The sequence below is a fragment of the Octopus bimaculoides genome, chromosome 5, assembly GCF_001194135.2.
Source record: "Octopus bimaculoides isolate UCB-OBI-ISO-001 chromosome 5, ASM119413v2, whole genome shotgun sequence".
In the NCBI taxonomy this organism is placed as follows: Eukaryota; Metazoa; Mollusca; class Cephalopoda; order Octopoda; family Octopodidae; genus Octopus; species Octopus bimaculoides.
Window position 1 is genome coordinate 23,210,501 of NC_068985.1, and position 21,010 is coordinate 23,231,510.

Below are 21,010 nucleotides of genomic sequence, written 5' to 3' on the forward strand. Positions count from 1 at the left end.
TGTGTGTGTGTGTGTGTGTCTGTGAGAGAGAGAGTAAGAGAAAGTAAGAGACGGTTTCAAAAGTCCTGATTCAAAATGTTAATTATTTAATTCAATTAAAATAAAAAGAATTGCCATTCTTTAATGTCATTAACCCATTTTTTGGCCTCTGAATCTTGAAGAACCTGTTTTGGAACCAATCAGCATGCATAGAGGTGGATGGAGAATGCAGTGAATGCACTAGCATCAGGAGAGGGGTTACACAAGGATGTGTTATGTCACCAGATCTTTTTAATTACTACAGCAAATTGATCATAAAAGAACTGGAGAAGGAAAAAAGTCTCAGGGTAGGAGGCAGAAATATCACAAACATAAGATATGCAGATGACACAGTTTTACTTGGAAAATTGGAAAAGGAACTTCAGAGACTTCTGGATGTAGTGGTCAAAGAAAGTAAGAGAAAAGGTTTGTTCAAAAATTGCAAGAAGTGTATGGTGGAGACAAAGCCCAAAGTGCATGCTGAAAGTGAACAACCAAATCATTAAGCAAGAATCATCTATTTTGGACCATTGATCACAAAAGATGCAAAATGTGTGAAGGAGATCAAAAGACAAATAGTACTGGCAAAATCTGCATTCTCAAAATTGTATAATATCTTGAGAAACTGTACTTTGAGTACCAAGATCAAGATTCGTTTATTGAACTGTTGTGTCTACTCTGTGTTAATGTATGGAAGTGAGGCATGGTCTGTAACAACAGAAATGAGATGTGGAATGTGGCTCCTAAGGAGAATATTGAGGATAGCATGGACAGACAAAGTATCTAATGAAGAAGTGATGACCCAGGCTGTGGTAAACAGGAAACTGCTTCCTGGGATATGAGTCAAGCAACTGATATTTCTTGGTTATGTGATGAGGTAAGAGGGCTGGAGAATTCTGTGATGACTGGAAAGATTGAAGAGAAAAGAGGCAGAAGAAGAATGATATAGATGTCAAGCTTGACAAATTGGTTGGAAGAAAGAAGTATTAAATATCAGGAAGTGGAAATGTTACAGAAAACAAAGAACAGAGAATCGTGGCAGGACACGATCACCTACGTCCTACATTCTGGACACCACACCTAAAGAAAGATATCACACCCAATTAAATGGCTCTAATTTAATCTTTAGTTCACATTATCTAATGACAGACATTCAAGAACAATATCTTATAACGTATACCATTTTGGTGTCACTATCATAATGATGCAAAGGGTTATACGATAACCCTTTGCATTCATTTTTTTATCATTAATTTTAATTCTTTCCAATATTAATTAAATTAACATGAAAAATATTTTTGACAGTGCTCTGTGGGTTTTTTTTATAGCTCTATTCTCCCTAAACAGTTTTTTTTATTTTTTAAATTTGAATAGATTTTGCCTCTTTTCAGACATATGATAATGAAGTGCCAAATAGAAAAAAAAAAAATGAATGAATTTATTGGACAAGCCAATAATTATTTATAGGGCGGTAAACTGGCAGAATCATTAGCACACTGGGCAAAATGCTTGGTATTTTGTCTGCTGTTACATTCTGAGTTCAAATTCTGCCAAGGTCAACTTTGCCTGTCATCCTTTCAGGGTCGATTAAATAAGTACCAGTTATGCACTGGGCAATGTAATCGACTTAATCCCTTTGTCTGTCCTTGTTTATCCCCTCTGTTTAGCCCCCAGTGGGCAATAAAGAAATAAGTATTATTTTCCTCCATTGGTTTCAGTGAGAACTTTGGAAAGTTTCAAGAATTATTAAAAGTACTACATTTTTTATCAAAAGATAGTAAAAATAGTAAAAATAAAATCAAATAATTCAAATAGTAATTAACCTATTTTGATGAATGTACCTTAGAAAATGTAGTGATGATTGTTGTCATTATTGTCATCTTTATTTATCATGAACAATTTTCATTAATATTAATAAACTTTACTAAAATATGAAGTTTATTGAAATTCCACTATATATAATATCTTCTGAATAATGTAATAATGTGTCATAAATTTATGTCTACTTCTAACCCTTGTGGCTTCAAGTTTTCTAATATTAGTTTAAGGCTAATTTTTGTATGGGAGTATTATAACTAACAAGATGAACTCTAGTTTATTAGTGATACTTTATCAACACCAAATGGACAAAAGTTAGCATCAGTTTTCATAGATTTTGATTTCAGAACCTATAGGGATGAAACTAAGCGAATTAAAAACTACACGAAAAAAACTAAGTGAAAAAAACCTATAGGGATAAAACTAAATTAATTAATTACAACTCTTTAATGTCACAGTTATTATCTTCAATATTCATGGACTTTTAAGTTCTTCAAAGTGTGTGTGTGTGTGTGTGTGTGTGTGTGTGTGTGTGTGTGTGTGTGTGTGTGTGTGTGTGTGTGTGTGTGTGTGTGTGTGTGTGTGTGTGTGTGTGTGTGTGTGTGTGTGTGTGTGTGTGTGTGTGTGTGTGTGCACACGTGTGCATGCATGTGTGCGAGTGTGTGTTGATAAACTTAATTTGCATTGTTGTGTATGAAAGTATAATAACTTCTGGCTCCACTCTCTTATCTCCTAAGCTTCAGGAGTCATGACAGGCAAGGAATTAATGTGTCAACATCTTTGAATTCTAATATAAATATTCTAGAAGAGAAATATTTGGAACACCAGTCAGATATTTACCACAACTTCATTGACTATAAAAAAATCTTCTGACTATGTGTGGCTTGAGGCACACTGTCTTATTATGTGAAAATATCACATCAGCCTGCCAATAGTAAATATTATGACATTATTTAATAGTGCATAAAAATTTGCTCGAAAATTCACCAATTAACTCATTCAAAATAACACTTGGTACCAGACAAGCTTGGGATTCTTTCCCTAAATCAATTTTTGGGGTTTCTAGAATATATTGATGGAAGCCCTTGATTCTTTGGTAGGAAATACTAAAATAAAGACAAAGTGGAGATATTAGTAATTTCTGTTTTATCAATGATATTGATTTAACAAGAAAGAATGTAGAACTTAGAAATCTAACAACATGTTTTGGAACAACCACAGGGCAATATAGAATAAAAAAAGAACGCTGAAAAACAAAAATAATGACAACTAGTTAAAACAAAATAATCAATTCAACTGAATCAGTAGGAAAGATGCTCAAACAAGCTGATGTATTTAAATATTTGGGACGAGCAATAACGGAAGATGTGAGATCAAAGAAAGAAAGAAAATGTCAGACTGTAGCAGCTACCATAATTTTAGCAGAATTAGACCCTGTTCAGAAAATAAGATTGCAGTAATAATAAAAATTCCTTTTTAAAAAAAAGCAATAGTAATTGCAACTGTAGTCTGTGGGTGAGAATAGAGGAGGTTAAATGCTGAAAGTGAGAAAAAGATTATAGTTTTTTTTAAATGAAATGTTATAGAAATACCCTTTGCATTCATATACAGAACATCACGCTAGTAAGATTGTTGTGACCCTCGTTACTCTTTTACTAATTGTTTACAGATGGAAAATGAAGAGGTTTGCAATGACACCATGATATCCTACTTCTTGTGGTGGGTTAAAAAAATATCAAGGAATGGAGGAAGATGGTGAAAAACATGAAACAGGCTGATGACCAGGAAAAATAAAGGAAGAGGTTATGTCACTTACTGAGAAATCATCTGAAAAATCAAAGTCCTTAACCAATGTAATTAAGAGTGATGACTGCAATGACATAAATGTATAATGAATGGATGTTGTGTGTCAGATGAGAAGATAGTAAAACAGAATAACAAAATGTTGAACTATAGAGAGTCAATTAAATTTGAAGATGTTAAGTCTTACTGATGAATAATACAGGATTGTGTTATTTGGAATTGAAATGCCTATCCAACTTATGTCAGCATGGAAAAATATTGTCGTGATGGTGATGATGACAACAACAATAACACGAACAATAGTGATAATGATGATGAAGTTTTACAAGTACAAAGTCATTCTAAAAACAAGTGTATTTTCAAGAACTTATGTTGGTATGTTTAATGTGGTGATTGGTGAAGAAATACAATTGCTTAGTCACCAACAAAGCACTTCCTATTAAGATAGGAAAGATAAATTAAAAATTTGGTTGACTGTTAAGGATTAGCCAGAAAACAATACTGAGTATTGTAAAAATAGACACTAAATGAACTTGATAAATTGTTAACGATATTATGAAGACAAAGGAGAAAAGATAATCATCCAGCTTAAGAAATGCATAGTATTTAGAACAACAATGGCTTGCTTGTGAATTTGATTGGAGAATGGAATAATTTCACTTTTTACTGTGTGAAGTTTTATTCAGTATTGTTTAATTTCCCTTTTAGTACTGGAAATACAAGAATAGATCTCAAGCTGACATCAGTTTATTAAGCATAAAATGACACCAATACAGTATCAGCTCCAAATGAAGATTCTCAAAGATGCAATTATTTGTTAAGGAATTAATTCTTTATCCATTGTAACTAGTTTGTAATCCTTTTGCGAACATATCTATTTGCTCCAATTAATTTTGATAGCGAAGAAGTTTGAGAGATTTGGTAAAACAACTGACTTATTTAATTTTTAAGCTGGTGTTTGGAATATAATTTAACAAAGGATTCCTACATAAATTCATTGTTGATCTTCATAAAAAATTTTGGTTAAAACCATGCAGGATGTGTATTATAGAACCAGAGGGAATTTGAAGCAGATTGATATTGAAGGGGTTAAATGAAAACTGATATAAAGTAGAGTTTTGTTATTCTGCAGAGATTTATCTTTGAACCAATATAAAAATTCAGTTATCTGATGATTTTAAGCTGTAATTACAATATATTAATGTTAATTAATATATTCTTATTATTAATGCATCACCATATGAGAAAAATACTTTATAAGTATAAGAAGGAAGTGAGCTCCTAATTCTGCAGATATTATAACAGAAATCTTATTTGGTATCATATAGTTCCAACTATATCACAAAATAAATAGCCTATAGGAAGCCTTATTTAACTTTTTAAAATTTTATGCCTTTATGTTTTGACAAATTATTTTGTACACAAACTAGATGTTATTTAATCTAGCTGAACATCCCAACAAGACTGATTAAAATGACAATGTTAAGACTACAGTTTCTTTTTGTAAATGAAATTTTTTAAATGTTAAGAATTTTAATACATCTCAATTTTGTATTAAATATATTTTAAATATAAAGAAAAACTAAACAATAAATTTCACAAATTAGTTTTAAATATTCTTTATTTCTATGAGTTCTTTCTTTTTTTATTTCTTAATGTTAATATCAAGTTTAGTGTTCTATTTATAAGTCAGCACCAGGCCCAAACATGATATCAGTAACATAGATTTTAAAATAGAATAAATTTACACTTAGTAATCTAAATGACGTTGTTAGTCACAAATGTTTTAAGATATGAAGCATGTCTAAATTCATCACATGTAGTTTGAAATCATGGAATTTTATTTGATAAAGTCACAAAATGATAAAATAAAGACATATATTTAAAAGGAAAATACCCTCAAGTAAAGGAACTAGAATGGTAACTAAGCAGCATTGCTCAAAAGAAGGTTGAGGCTATATATGATGTAAAAGGGATGATCTATAAGTATAAAAAAGAAGAAAAACTAATGCTAGAAATGTTGTGATAGTAATTTATACAGATTGGCATGGAGATTGATAGCATAGATGTTATTAAGATGATCGATAAAGAAATGTAGAGAGTAAAAAGAACTTGATGTTGCTTGAGGAAACCAAGATAGAAAGAAAGACATTTAAAAAAAATATTTTATATTCATTCTTCACACAAGCATGTATAGGATGGTTCTGAACATTGAAATATTTGCACAGACCTCCATTGTCAGGGATTTTTAATTGCTATGACTCCCATCACCATAGTTCTAGCACAAATCTAGAGAAAATTGCAGTAACCACAGAGTTTAAAATATAGCAGTAGATATACTTGATATGGTAAACTAAATATTCTTTATGTATGGTATAGAAACAAAATGGCCTTGTGAATATGGTAGTGAAACACTTGCTTTCAAGAGATTAAAAGTTTTAAAGCTTCTGCTGGTCTTTTGGTATGTTACTTGGCAAGTTATTTATGTCTACAATATCTCAGTTCACCTAGCTATATGGAATGGGTTTAGATTTTTGAAAAAGATAAGCCAGGCTGATGCATAAGTTTTATGGAATAAGGCCAGAATGGTAATATTCTGTTCCGCCAAGGTCAACTTTGCCTTTCATCCTTTCAGGGTCAATAAATTAAGTACCAGTTGCATACTGGGATCAATAAGTTAAGTTCTAGTTGCATACTGGGGTTGATCTAATTGACTGACCCCTCCCCAAACTTTCAGGCCTTGTGCCTAGAGTAGAAAAGAATATTCTATCAACATTATTGAATCAGTAATGTACCATTTATGTAGTTAACCAAGAGCATATCTAAGCTAGCAAGCTGGCAGAATCATTAACCTGTCAGACAAAATGCTTAGTGGCATTTCATCCATCTCTGCGTTCATCATCATCATCATCATCATCTTTTAACGTCCGCTTTCCATGCTAGCATGGGTTGGACGATTTGACTGAGGACTGGTGAACCAAATGGCTACACCAGGCTCAAATTCTGCCATGACTGGGTCTTCTTTTCATCCTTTCAGGGTCAATACAACAAGTACCAGTTGAATACAGGAGTCAATGTAATCAGTTTATCCTCTCCCTGAAAGTGCTGGCCTAGTGCCAACATTTGAAACAAATTAAGAGCAATATCTACTTCGAGTAGTCCAACATCTCTTGACTCTATTATCTATGGCTAGATTCACTCATATAAAGCATAAGTGAAATAGCTCAACAGAGAAGTGAAACCAAGTCGCTGATTCATCTTGCAAGGAACTTCCCACTGCTTTATAGCACACACTAATTAAGATTAAACACCTTTAAAAAGAAAAGAAAATCAGAATATATCTAGAAAATGTAATGAACCACAGTAATCATTCAAGTTATGAGAATTGGTGGCACATAAAATACACCATTTTGAGTGTGGCCATTGCCAGTACCGCCTGACTGGCCTTCGTGCCAGTGGCACGTAAAAGCACCCACTACACTCTCTGAGTGGTTGGCGTTAGGAAGGGCATCCAGCTGTAGAAACTCTGCCAAATCAGATTGGAGCGTGGTGTAGCCATCTGGTTTCACCAGTCCTCAGTCAAATCGTCCAACCCATGCTAGCATGGAAAGCGGACGTTAAACGACGATGATGATGATGTTACTTTAAACAAAATAAATCCTTGTTCTGCAATTGAGTAAGTCTTGTGTGCCATCAGTAGAGGTTAATAACAGTAAAGTAAGATCTAAGAATGCAGAGCCTCAAAGGAGAGCTAATAAAAGATTGGAACAGATGGCAACGTCTAGACCACTTCTATTATATGCCAGTATAAATACAGAGATATTAAAATGACAAAAATCATGGTAATGTTTTATGGGTTGGCAAGCTGGCAGAAATGTTAGCACACTGGGTGAAATGCTTAGCGGTATTTCATCTGTCTTTATATTCTGAGTTCAAATTCCGCCAAGGTCGACTTTGCCTTTCATCCTTTCGGAGTCTATAAATTAGGTACCAGTTGTGTACTGGGTTCGATCTAATCAACTGGCTCCTCCCCAAAAATTTTTGGCCTTGTGTCTAGAGTAGAAAAGAATTATGGTAATGTTTTATCTTTTACTTGTTTCAGTCATTAGACCGTAGCCACTGTGGGGCACCACCTTGAACTTATAGTTGAGTGAATGAATCAACCCCAGTACTTATTTTTTCTTTGCCTTTCATCCTGGTACTTATGCAATCAGCCTCTATTGCCAAACTGCTAAGTCAAAGGGACATAAACAGACCAACACCAATTATCAATCAGCAGTGAGAGACAAACACAAAGACACACACATATATATACATATATGACAGGCTTCTTTCAGTTTCCATCTACCAAATTCACTCACAAGGCTTTGGTTAGGCTAGAAGACACTTGTCCAAGGTGCCACACAGTGGAACTGAACTCAGAACCATATAGTTGGGAAGCAAACTTCTTACCACACAGCCATGCCTGTTGATGATTTAATTTATGTGGTGATTTAAGTATTAAAAAATTAAGTATGGAAAGTAATTTTATGAAAATAATTTAACCAAATAATTAATGTGTGAAAATTTAAATGTGAATGTTTTCACAACTCAAAGAAGTATTTCATAAGAAAATTTTCTCAAAATATTCTCCAAGAATATTTACCAGTCAATAAAGAGGTAATCTATAACTTGTCAAAGTATTCTGTTTAAAAGATTTCATAATTGAATAGTGTGTCTACAAGAGAAGCTTTAAATGAGAGGGATATTAATAAGGATATATACATTAAAACAAATTTTCTTGGGTTGGGAAACACCTATTGAATATCAGTCCATAACAAATAATTTGGTGTATGTGTGTGTGTGCACGCGGACATGCGTGCGAGTGTGTGTGTGCACGCGGACATGCGTGCGAGTGTGTGTGTGCACGCGGACATGCGTGCGAGTGTGTGTGTGCACGCGGACATCCGTGCGAGTGTGTGTGTGTAAGCAAATGAAATGAAAAGTGTTGAAAAATTAAGGATTTTACTCTCCACCAGTTGTATTCAGTATTTATATACTGTGGGTGCTCATGCATTTATATTTGTATATTTACACATATTGTTCTATGCTGAAATGGATTTGATAGTTCTGCAAATTTAAATATTCACATGAAATGTTGAATCATAGTTATTCTAATGACAGATTCTTTACCACAGACTGAACTGGGTCTATTTTAAGCTGAACTGACTAAGAGGCAATAAATACCCCTTGCTTTTAGAGTGCAGATCAATAGTAATAGCAGAGTAGTAGTGGCAATGGTCGTGGTAGCATTAGAGTAGTAGCAACGGAGGTGGTGGTAGTAGTATATAGAAGTAATGTTATTGACAGTAGTAATGATGGTGGTGGTGATGTAGTAGAGTAGTATATAGTAGTGGTGTCAGTAGTAGTATAGTAGAAGCAACAGTAGTAGTGGCAGTAATAGTACAGTAGTACTGGCAGCGTTGTAGTGGTAGTGGCCAAAGTGTTTGTAGTAGTACTGTAGTAGCACCAATAGTGGTTATAGAATAGTTATAGTGGTAGTAGTGTAATAGAAGTGGTGATGGTAGCTAGAGTATAGTGGTGTAACAGTAAAGTTGTGGTGGTGGTGGTAATAGTATGGCGGTGATGATAATAGTGTGGCGGTGATGGTAGTAGTAGTAGTGGTTGTGGTGGTGGTGGTGGTGGTAGTAGTAGTGGTTGTGGTGGTGGTAGTAGTAGTGGTGGTGGTGGTGGTAGTGGTTGTTGTGGTGGTGGTAGTAGTAGTAGTAGTGGTGGTGGTAGTAGTGGTAGTGGTGGTGGTGGTGGTGGTGGTAGTAGTAGTAGTAGCAGCAGCAGCAGTTATGGTGGTAAACTTTATGATTTGGATCTTGGCTCTAACAATTTAACCCTTCATCCCATCATATCATCCTACGTCTAACATCTTAACCATTCATCTACCACACTCGTGCATTACAGTTGATATTTCGATTCAAATGCTGAATAAAAAGTTTGAATGAAAATTCTACAATTCAGGAAGCTGAATGACAGAAGAGAGGAAGCCAATCGGCGTGAAATCGATTATGTGCCAGATAGAAATACTTTGCGGTATTTGGTAGAAGTCTTTTTACGTCAGGGTTCAAATACAGCCAGCTGTGGTCAATTTTGGTTTTCATCCTTTCGTAGTCAATAAATAAAGTACCAGTCAAGTACTAGAGTCGATGATATCAACTATGCCGCACCCACTACCTCAAATTTGTGGCCTTATGCCAAAATTTAGAACCATTCTACCGATGTCGACTTCGTTTTTCATACTTTTGAACATTGGGATCGATGTAAAAGACTGGCCCACTTCCCGCAAAATTTCAGGCCTTGTGCCTATATCAGACAGAATTATTATCATTATTTGAGGATGACAGAATCGGTAGAGCGTTGAATATGATAATGTCTTCAGTATTTTGTTAGGTCGTTTTATGTTTAGTTCAAAGCTTGCCAGAGTCTATAATAATTCATAAGCCGTTAAAAATAGGTACCAGTCGGGTTAAACAACTGTGATCTCTTAAAAATGTCAGGTCAGATGCTAATGTTTGAAATACTTTGTTTTAAAAAGCAAGGAAATGAGAGCCCCAATCAAATACAAGAACCTATTAGGCCTATATTTGTTAAACTCTTCTGCATAAACCCAAAGCTTTGTGCATTATGTAAGAAATCCTTCATTTTTAAAGGGTAGTTGGACGGCAGATTCTGGACAGGCGCCGGACAAAATGTTTTAATAGTATCTACTTAAATCCTTTATATTCTGAGTTCAAATCTAGTCGGTGTTAACTTTGTCTTTTTTTACTTTTTTACCCCTCACTAAATAAATACCAGTCAAATGCTGGAGTCAATTGGATTGACACTCCACCTACAAAACTTGTGGCTTTTTGCTAAAGTTAGAAATCAGTTACTGTTTTTAGAAGTATGTATTCTAAAACAAAAGTGAGATTCTTTAGTCATTAGATAAATTAAAGTACTGTATAGCCAATTGGCAAAACAAGTTTTCTATATCAAAGCATAATTTCTACAACATACGAATTCAACATTAAAACCAAATGTAATAAGATAAAGTAGGAAGAAACTGAATAACTGTGATCTGGATCTTTATTGGAGTCTTCCTTCAACTTCCATTTCAAATTTGATTCAACATTTCTATGAGAAAACGTTTTCATAACTCGTTGAGAGTATTACCAATAACTATATGGTCTTTGAATGTTAGTATAACAAAGTAATACAAATGTTTATTAGTGTCCGATTATGAATGAATAAAAAGACTCAGAATGCACACTGCAAGAAAGCTCCAGTAGAATATTCGATAGCTGTAAAATTCAATATTATACACAGTCTCACACAAAAAATTTATGTTGGTACCAATTTCAGTTCGGAGATGTGTACAAAAATTAACTCATACATACAAGTAACTCGTTTACAACCATTACATAACGAAGAGTAAGAGATTATATTTCACTAAAACAGTCAGCGAGGGTTAGTTTCTGGGAAAAGAAATGGGCGCAATATAAGCGCTTTGCAACAAGGACTCGATTTATAAGAATGAAAAGAAATAAATATATAAACATATATACGGACAAACTTACATGCCTCGAATATTTTAATATATTTACTGTTGTATTTGCCTATGTTATAAGACATTTTAGGGACAACGAAGTTTGTGTCCGTCTTGATTATTAGACCCAACGTATATTCGTTGATCTACACTTTTTTTAATACATACACGACTTGTCTTATCATTATTATCATCACTACCATTTCATCAACATCACCATTTTGATAATGCTAATGACAGATTGACAACAATGACAATTCATAAAACGCCCCTCTCAGATTTGTGTGAATGAATAACAAGAGAGCACAGTAAAATACTACATCGTTACATGTAGGGCTTTTTATTGTTTTCGTTTTCGTGAGCTGTAACTACGTTTGGTATTGAGGTAATGTGTGTAAATAACAGCATACCGTTATACGATGTGTACGCATCATAAGATAACTATCTCTCCCAATATAATGTTTTTCTTTAATTCTCACAAGGGTGCAAGACAGGAATGTATTGTAGTACAAATGCAATAAATTGAGAAATGGTCAAAGAACACATTAAAATGGGGTGGGTGGGGTGACATATGCACATAATATGTGCGCGCGTGATTGTGTATCTGTGGATGTGTGTAATTAATCACATTCATCCATAGATATTGACATTACAGCGCTGTGTGAATATATGTATAACTAAGTCACTGTCATTTTGTGTACACCTTTTACAGTGTACGTGCGTATATGTGTGAGCACTTGTGTATAGTTAAAATTATTGGTATCACCTAACATGTGTATAATAATGCTGGCGTCAATAGTATAGTTCGAAATCAATGATGCTAAAATTGATGGCAGTTGTATAGCAGGAATTCTATCCAATAGATAAAGTCTAAGATGGCACGCTGATAAACAGGCACAATTGAACTAACAGTTAAGAAAACAAGATTAACAATCGGAAAGGAATTCTTTTGTAGAGTAATCATTAACATTTTTAATCAGGATTGAATGCATGATTTGAAACCAAGAGATAAATAAGAAGTTATACAAAACGATTTCATTATTATTAGGAACATTTAAACATTTCAAGACTGAGATATATTATATGAAGTGGTTTGACGATTTTCAGTTAAAACACAAACAGAAATATTTCTATTTAACAGAGTAGACGGCAATTAGGTAACCTTATCCTTAATCTTATTAACCAAGTTTAATTTTTAGATATGCACCAAAGATGGTGCTTTTATCGAGAGATGATATGGTTCTTTTTTTTCTTTTTTTTACACCGTAACGTACACACAAACTGGGCTTGTGTTTATGTGAGTACATATATGGGAGATCAATGATGCATAACCTACAACTTCCTTCACTTGTTAATTAATAGAATAAGAGCTATTCATTTGCTTCAAGCTTTCAAGTGGGAACTGGTTGCCACATATGCCTGTGCATGTTACGATATATATTGAGAAACGAATTATTTATGCACGTACACATATACATATTGATCATTAGTTGATTTGTCAAATGAAAAGTAACTTTCTCTTTCGCCATCAACTGATATCAAGTGCAGATACTAGTGCGTAAAACAACGGTTTAATCAATTCTACATATTGCATTAATTACAAATAAATGATTTGGAGTAATTCTGAATAAATCAATGGTGATGGGTTCTGTCACAATTCACTTGACATTCAACTAGTCACCATCACCACCCGCAGCTTTCATTTTCGAATGGTAGCTTATATACGGAGCATCATCGTAATCATCATAGCAACGAGACAGCAATAGCATAAATGAAACAAACAGTAATCTAAAATTATCATCGCACTACAATTTCATTTCCATTTTGTTGTTATGAGAGGCCGATGCTAAGATTAGATTGCACCTGTTTACGCTAGGTTCTGAAACTATAGACTTGTGATATATAACGTAAACAACAGCTTTTAATAATAGTTACGCCTGTTGGGTTATATACATAAGATGTTCTCATTCGGAAAAGTGAATAAAAGTATCATAAATAAAATTATAATTTATATTCTAAATAGACGTTTAACTATAGATATAGTCACTGAAAAAAAAAAGAAAAATACAAAAAAAAATAGTACATGCATTGCGATTAGATACAGAATGATCGGAAAGCTGTTCTGAAGTACGTGCCCAAGTAGTTAGAATTGTCAGATTTGAGTAAATGTAGACTGACATTAATCATTTGATCGTTATAATAACGACAAGAAAACTCATTCATAACAAATTAAATTCATCAAGTATAATTAATTCTGACAGAGAATGTAAACAAGAAAAATAAAAACAAGATATTTGAATTAAATTTGTGTATTTAAAAACTAAAGTTACATGACTCGAAATATATGAAAAGTATCTTAATCGTTGAACATATGGTAACTAAACATGAAAAACGTTCGAGGATGCTATAAATAAGCGAAACTATACATAACATAACATACCTGTAAGATGGAATCCTGGGACGATGAGCCAACTGCACCATGCAACGGTACATGTCCATCTTACGGCTTGTTCTGATACTTGGCTTTCGTTTACCTTGAAACATAGCAGAACACCGGAAATTCAGATGTCGATTTCACAACCAACACTTCCGTTAGCGACAAACATGGCGAAGCACAACGTGCTTGGTTTCAACGGTAACGTTAATTTTGCCAAATTTCTATTTTTTTAATTGTTTCAAGTAACCTCATCATGCTTATTTTATATTTCAGTAACCGATTATAACGTATGAAAACTGCTTTGAGGTTTCAAACGTATTTCTTTCCATTGTTTTGTTTTTAAAAGTTTCGATCTTGTTTGCCATCAGATTTCTCTCTTAAAAATCTCAGTTAATATAGAAATGTGATTATTTTGAAACTGTTATCGTTATATTAAATGTGTAGAAATTATTAATTTTGTGATTTATTGATTCAGATTTTTTTGAAAAATAAAACTTTGAAGTATAAAGATTGTTATTCTCAAGTACATTTGCATCTTGTTCACAAACACGTGTTAAATTTATTTTATATGTTGCAGTTCTAAGCTTTCTCGTTATTTTCCCACTTGTTTTCACACACCAGTCATTACACTTCTCTGTGATTATTTGGTTTTGTATATTTTTTACCATGAGTCGGTAAGGAGACTTTTGAGTAGTCACTGGACTGGTTAACAACATTGTTGCTTGACTTGTTACCATAGTTCGCCTTTGGAAATGATTTCAGCAATTTGTAATGAGAAGGATTTTTAATAGATTGACTGTCTGTAATCATAATTGTGGATTAACCCCATGTTGGTATTTGAACTGTGATTTTTTTTTTTCTGTCTCTCCAAGGATTCTGTAAGTTAAGGGTTAGCAACAAATGTATGAAATTTAGTGTAGCACTTCCACAAAAGCATTAACCAAAATGTACAAAAGTAGACATGATGCAAAAAGATAGAGTGAAAAGTAAAAGTGTTTTATGCTACTGACGTAGAAGAGAAAGAAGTAGTGAAGTCAGATATCATAATGTTGGTCTGGATGACAAGCGATCAAGATGATTGGTGATAAACTATAGCATCTATCCAACCTATGTCAGCATAGAGAAATAGCTGTTATTTCAAGCATGTCAAGTGACTGTATAGAAGCTCATTGGCTCATCTGTGATCATGAGAAAAGCTAATGGTAGATAGATTGCTTAAGAGTGAGATACTATGCTGTGTATTTTCAAAGATCAGTGTGTATCTCTGTAAGGGGAGAGAGAGTGAAATGATTGGTGAAGGAAGGGGACTAGCTCTGGAATACATTATCTTTGAGGAACCAGTTTGAAAATTAGTTTTAAAATATTAAGTTTAGAATTCTATGATTATTCTCGGCTTTCTATTTCAGGAATAGGTCGGGATAATCAGCAAAATCAGATATTATACATTCCTGAAGCTTCCAAACATTAAGAGTGTGCATGTGTGTATATATATTTCATGTTGTCACTATTATTGTGCTAAAATGTGTCATAACTCATGCAATCAATATATTTGTGTTAGATTTTTTTTATATTTTTGTACTTGCAGTCGTTCGTGTTAAAATAACAGAAGACACTGAAGTTATTCGACATCTTTTTATTAAACCTCATTCTACAAGAGACGCAGATCCCCAACGACCAAAAAACAGAACCTTGTTTGTCATCAATATTCCTCCATATGTGAATAAAGTAGGTCTTTATTAGAATATTTCAGATGTTTAGCAGAAATGTAGTTTAAATGTAATGAATCACAAACCATACACCAGACCCATTGTTAAAATTGTCCATAATGCATAATACACCAAACCTACTCAACAAGAATACTCAAATGCTAAAGACCCTGCACATATGTATAAATTTACAGTTCCTATTTACTCCTATATATATATTGATGTCACTTCTCAGATGGCTCTGGGGTTACCTGATTTTTTTTACTATCAGTTTGGTTTTTATCATGTATACCTGTAATCTCTACTCCTGACTGCAATGAGAACTAGATCATCAGCATATAAAAGTTCCCATTGTCAACTAATCTTGATATCTTGCATATAGTTTTAAGAGCCATAATGAATAAAAAGTGACTTGTTCTCAACCAGGGTCTATATGACCCTTGGAGGTTCATATGAGATTTTGTTAAAATTTATGTGCAAAATAAGTCAGTTATATTTCTACATTACACAAAAACATTTTCACATTTTTTTAATACAATTCCTAATATTATTTAATTTTAGAAATACAAGAGGATTTTTAAAAACTCTAATGGCTATGGGATTCCACCTGAGTGAAATAGGTATTAAAAGGGTCCATAGGAAAAAAATGGTTGCAAACCACTGATCCTAGTAGACACTTATCTGTACACTAAATGTTTAACTGAACTTGTTGTTGGCTATACTGCACAAATAATACATCTCAACCTATTTCTTCAAACATCCACCAGTCTACAGTTTGGAGGACTGTGTCATAGACACTGAGTGGTTTGCTCTTCATCATCATCATCGTTTAATGTCTGCTTTCCATGCTAGCATGGGTTGGACGATTTGACTGAGGACTGGTGGAACCCGAAGGCTACACCAGGCTCCAATCTGATTTGGCAGAGTTTCTACAGCTGGATGCCCTTCCTAACGCCAACCACTCAGAGAGTGTAGTGGGTGCTTTTACGTGTCACCCGCACGAAGGCCAGTCAGGCAGTACTGGCAACGGCCACGCTCAAAATGGTGTATTTTATGTGCCACCCGCACGAGAGCCAGTCCAGGGGCACTGAAGAAATTTACTTACAATGCCTTCAATATAGAGATATAGCTTTTGTTGGTCTTTGTCCTGACATAAACCAAAACTGTTTTATCCATGCTAATAAGAACTGTAAGAAATCAGTATTATAGCTGTATTGTATTATTTAATGTGGAGGCACAATGGCCCAGTGGTTAGGGCAGCGGACTCGCAGTCATAGGATCGCGGTTTCGATTCCCAGACCGGGCGTTGTGAGTGTTTATTGAGCGAAAACACCTAAAGCTCCACGAGGCTCTGGCAGGGGATGGTGGTGAATCCTGCTGTACACTTTCACCACAACTTTCTCTTACTTCCTGTTTCTGTTGTGCCTGTAATTCAAAGGGTCAGCCTTGTCACACTGTGTCACGCTGAATATCCCTGAGAACTACGTTAAGGGTACACGTGTTTGTGGAGTGCTCAGCCACTTGCACGTTAATTTCACGAGCAGGCTGTTCCGTTCATCGGATCAACTGGAACCCTCAACGTCGTAAGCGACGGAGTGTATTATTTAATGCTGATAGTGAGGAAACATGAGTAAGATGTAGTTCCCTAACCTGTCTTGGACAGCAGGAACTAAAAATAAGAACTGACTCAGTTTATGATTACATATCCAGCCCACATCTGCTATGAGGATGATGAGTGATATAGTATAAACTGCACATATACCAGGATTATATCAGTTTCAAAAATCGATGCATGTTAAGTATAGACATTAACTATCATCGATTTTATTGAATATAATTACAGATAGTGGTATTTTACACCAAATTATCACAAAATGATGTACAATTGAATATAGTTACAAATAGTAATAATTTACACCAAAATATCACAAAATGATGTATGCTCACATCACCTTTTATACGTATACCATTTGTATCTGCACTTTACACTTATTTAAATGTAAGCATCTGTTTGTTATTCAGTCTTAAGTTAACCTTTAATATCAATATAAATATATGCATATAATGTTTTTGCTAAGATGGGTGGTTTTTGTTAATAACGATTGCTGTTTTGCCTAAATTCCATTCCTAATCATAATTACTGGTGGTAAACTGAGTTATGTACCTACCTCAAAGGCACCACACAATTGCTATTGTCCACTTTGAACTCCCATCTATTGTATTTCATGTGTGTGTGCTGTGTATGTAAATATGGAGAGAAAAGCAAGAAATGTGCCACCATCAAGTTCTTAAACTGATTTACTTTATTTTCTTCTTTTAGAAATGCTTGGAGAACTTTTTCTTAAAATGTGGTAAAATAGAAAATATTTTCTTGTGCAACAAACCAACAACTGATCCAGTTTCTGTGGAGGTATCAAAATACATACCAAATACAGAGCCTTTAATGGTATGGCTAATTTGTTTATATTATTATCTATATAGAATAAGAAATGACTGTACGCTTATTTCAGTGCCTCTCTTTACATTTCGGTTCATCACTATAGAGAAATTCTTTTATCTCTCAACTATGATTTTAACGTATCTCAGTTTTAAAGGTGCTTATCTATAACATTTGAGGTTTTCTTCAAAGTGTGTTGTGTCAGTGCTTTGATTTCTTTTATAGGAAGAGAAATATGTATGTGTATATATATATATATATATATATCATCCTCATCATCATTTGATATCCATTTTCCATGCTGGTATGGGTGGACACTTGACAGGATCCATGTATACATAAGACAGATGCATGTGTATGTCTGTACTCACACGTGTGTGCATGTGCACACTCCACATATGTGCTACAGAGGATACACCATATTTAGTTTTAGTGAAGTTTTTTCTCCAAAAGTACTTAACAAATATTCACATGTCTCTATAAACTTCTACACTAGCAAAGTCATGAAATGTAATTTTCAGAAGGAAGCTGATTAGTTTCCGAGAAGAGAATAACTTCCTTAGTGGCACCAACACAGATTCAGTTCACAAAGGTGTTGCCTCACACAGCTCCTACAGCATTATGGCTAGGCACTAAAACAGTAACTCAGTCATTCAAATATAGATCTGATATCTCTTGAATTTGCAAAGGCCTTTGTTAAAGTCAGTCATGAGATGATGTATCACACACTTAGTAACGTCAGCATACTTGGAAAACTAGGGGTGCAGTTGAATGACATGTTAAAAGGTAGGGGTCAAATAGTTGCAGCCATTGGTGCTCTTAGATCAATTCTAAGCAGAGCCTCTTAGGAAACTATTGGAAACACTGCCGTTTGTAGTGGCTCTTTCATCATACAGTTAACAAATCTCACCAGCTATGCTAATGATATAAAATTATCACAGACAGTCAAGAAATCTATTGATGATGCAGAATGACATAAAACCTGAATGCAGTATACAAATGGGCTGAAGAAAGCAAGACATAGTTCACTACTGAAAAATTTCAAGTATTCTGCTACCATCACACAAACAGATCGCAGCTAGAACATATAAGACCAGAAGGTATTGCAGTCTTGAAGTCACAATCAATACATTATCACGGAATTGATGTTAGTAATGATACATCATTCTGTGTGCTTATTACTAAGATAGCAACAATGTGCAAGCAACAGGATGGTTGGATTCTGAGATCATTCAGAACAAAGCATAAAAGGAAACCATGATGGCCCTCTGAAGAGTATTTGTTTTTCAGTTTCCTGGTCTAAAGCTTCCAAATATGATTGCCTCATTGCCACAGATAAACTATTGAGAGACATTAAAAGAACTGAGGCTGTACTCCCTGGAACAAAGACATGAAAGATATGAAGTGATATGTATATATATAAAAAGATCCTGGTGGGGTCTGGTACCAAATATCCCACCCTCTCCATCTAGAATAAGAACCTGAAACTATAACAGCTTAGGGTTCGAAGGCCCACAACTTTTCAATATCCTGCCAAAAAAACTTATAAATCTGCAAAGCATAAATATGGATGTATTTAAAAAACACTTTGACAAATTTTATCTGGGATCCTAGACAAACCTACATCAAAGCAAGAAATACAAGTGAGGACAGTGATATCCAGTTCTATCAGTCATCAAAACCAACTATAGAGTGAGGGCTGCAAACATGAAATCAATTTAAAGTCTTACCTACAACAGAGTTCAGTTCAGTATTTAAACTTTTGTGTTTAGATGCGTCAGCTGTTTTTAAGGGTTCACAAAAGAGTGTAAGTAGGTGGTAAGTTGTAGTTTGTTGGCATGTTGATGTTATTTAGGGGTTTTTTGATAACACCAAATTTAACAATAAAAATTCTCCATAGCAACTTGCCATCACAACCTAATTAGCAGTCAACAGAATTCAGCTTACCCTTGAAAATTTTAACTTAGATGAGACTACATAAATTCCAGGTGAACTGAAATGTACCACAGCCTGATGATGGCTTAGTGGCTGAAACTTAGAAGTCACTGTCAATACTATTCTTGTTAAAGAATAATAAATTTGTACACTGCCAAATGTGTTGGGTTATCCATCAGCTTAATGTAAAACTGCTTTTATTGTGACTTTAAAACAAACATTAATGTGTGTGTGTATATATATTAAAGTACTTTTAATGATACTAATGGTTTCATACAAATTCATTCACAATTATTCAGTCATAGTTCAAATAATACTGACTGCTCAGCAAATTTATTCACATAAAAGCATTAGTATCATATTAACAGCACCCTACTATTGTAAAAATTATTCATTCACCAATGTGGTTTTGATCACACACTCTTAAATAGCCACGAGCATGGCTATGTGGTAAGAAGCTTGCTTCCCAACCACATGGTTCCAGGGTTCAGTCCTGCTGCATAGGACCTTGGGCAAGTGTCTTCTACTATAGCCAGGGTTGACTATTGCCATCTGAGTGGATTTGGCAAGCAGAAACTGAAAGAAGCCCATCATATATGCATGTGTGTGTTACTGTCTCCTGTCTTCTTGCCTTAACTTTGCCTGATAGTTGTAAACTAGTGTCACCATAATGTAAGCAGTGACCTTTTGTTTTCAATCTCCTGTGAAAGCATGTTTGGGCATGAGGAAATGTTATCTTACTTGGAAACAGGTGAGGGTTAGTGACAGGAAGAGCATCCAGCCATAGAAAAATCTGCCAACCCATGCATGCATGGAAAAGTGAATGCTAAAGTAATGATAACTCTTTAGTTATGATGCAATATGCATGCACGAAATTTAAAATGTAAGGTGAGGGTTGGCAATGAGTATAGTGAAGAATTCCGTGTAAAGGTAGGGGTTCACCAAGGTTCTGTCCTCAGCCCTCTCCTATTCATCATAGTCCTCCAGGCGATAACAGAGGAATTCAAGACAGGATGCCCCTGGGAGCTCCTCTATGCTGACGACCTTGCACTAATTGCTGAGTCACTATCAGAACTAGAGAAGTTTCAGGTGTGGAAGCAGGGACTAGAATCGAAGGGCCTTAGAGTCAACCTAGCTAAAACCAAAGTCCTTATAAGTAGAAAGGTAGAGAAAGCACAAACCACTTCAGGTAGATGGCCCTGCTCGATTTGTAGAAAAGGCGTAGGTAGAAACTCTATAAGATGTACCCAGTGCAAGCTATGGACACATAAGAGGTGCAG

At 34.5% G+C, this 21,010-nt stretch overlaps 2 protein-coding genes across 6 annotated transcripts in view; one reads left to right on the top strand and one right to left on the bottom strand.

Annotated features, from left to right (window-relative positions):
* The window catches only part of LOC106883587 (N-alpha-acetyltransferase 60), a 133,985-nt gene extending 120,205 nt beyond the window's left edge, over positions 1 to 13,780 (bottom strand). For all 5 annotated transcript variants that reach the window (XM_052968213.1, XM_014934662.2, XM_014934659.2 and 2 more), the window contains exon 1: positions 13,656 to 13,780. The gene's annotated coding sequence lies outside the window, so the exon portion shown is untranslated. The remainder of the gene's footprint in view (positions 1 to 13,655) is intronic.
* Positions 13,679 to 21,010, top strand: part of LOC106883586 (ribosomal RNA-processing protein 7 homolog A) — a 23,131-nt gene continuing 15,799 nt past the window's right edge. Inside the window, exons 1-3 of the mRNA XM_014934658.2 lie at positions 13,679 to 13,850; positions 15,238 to 15,377; positions 17,679 to 17,804. Coding sequence (XP_014790144.1) covers positions 13,679 to 13,850; positions 15,238 to 15,377; positions 17,679 to 17,804 — 438 coding nt within the window. The remainder of the gene's footprint in view (positions 13,851 to 15,237; positions 15,378 to 17,678; positions 17,805 to 21,010) is intronic.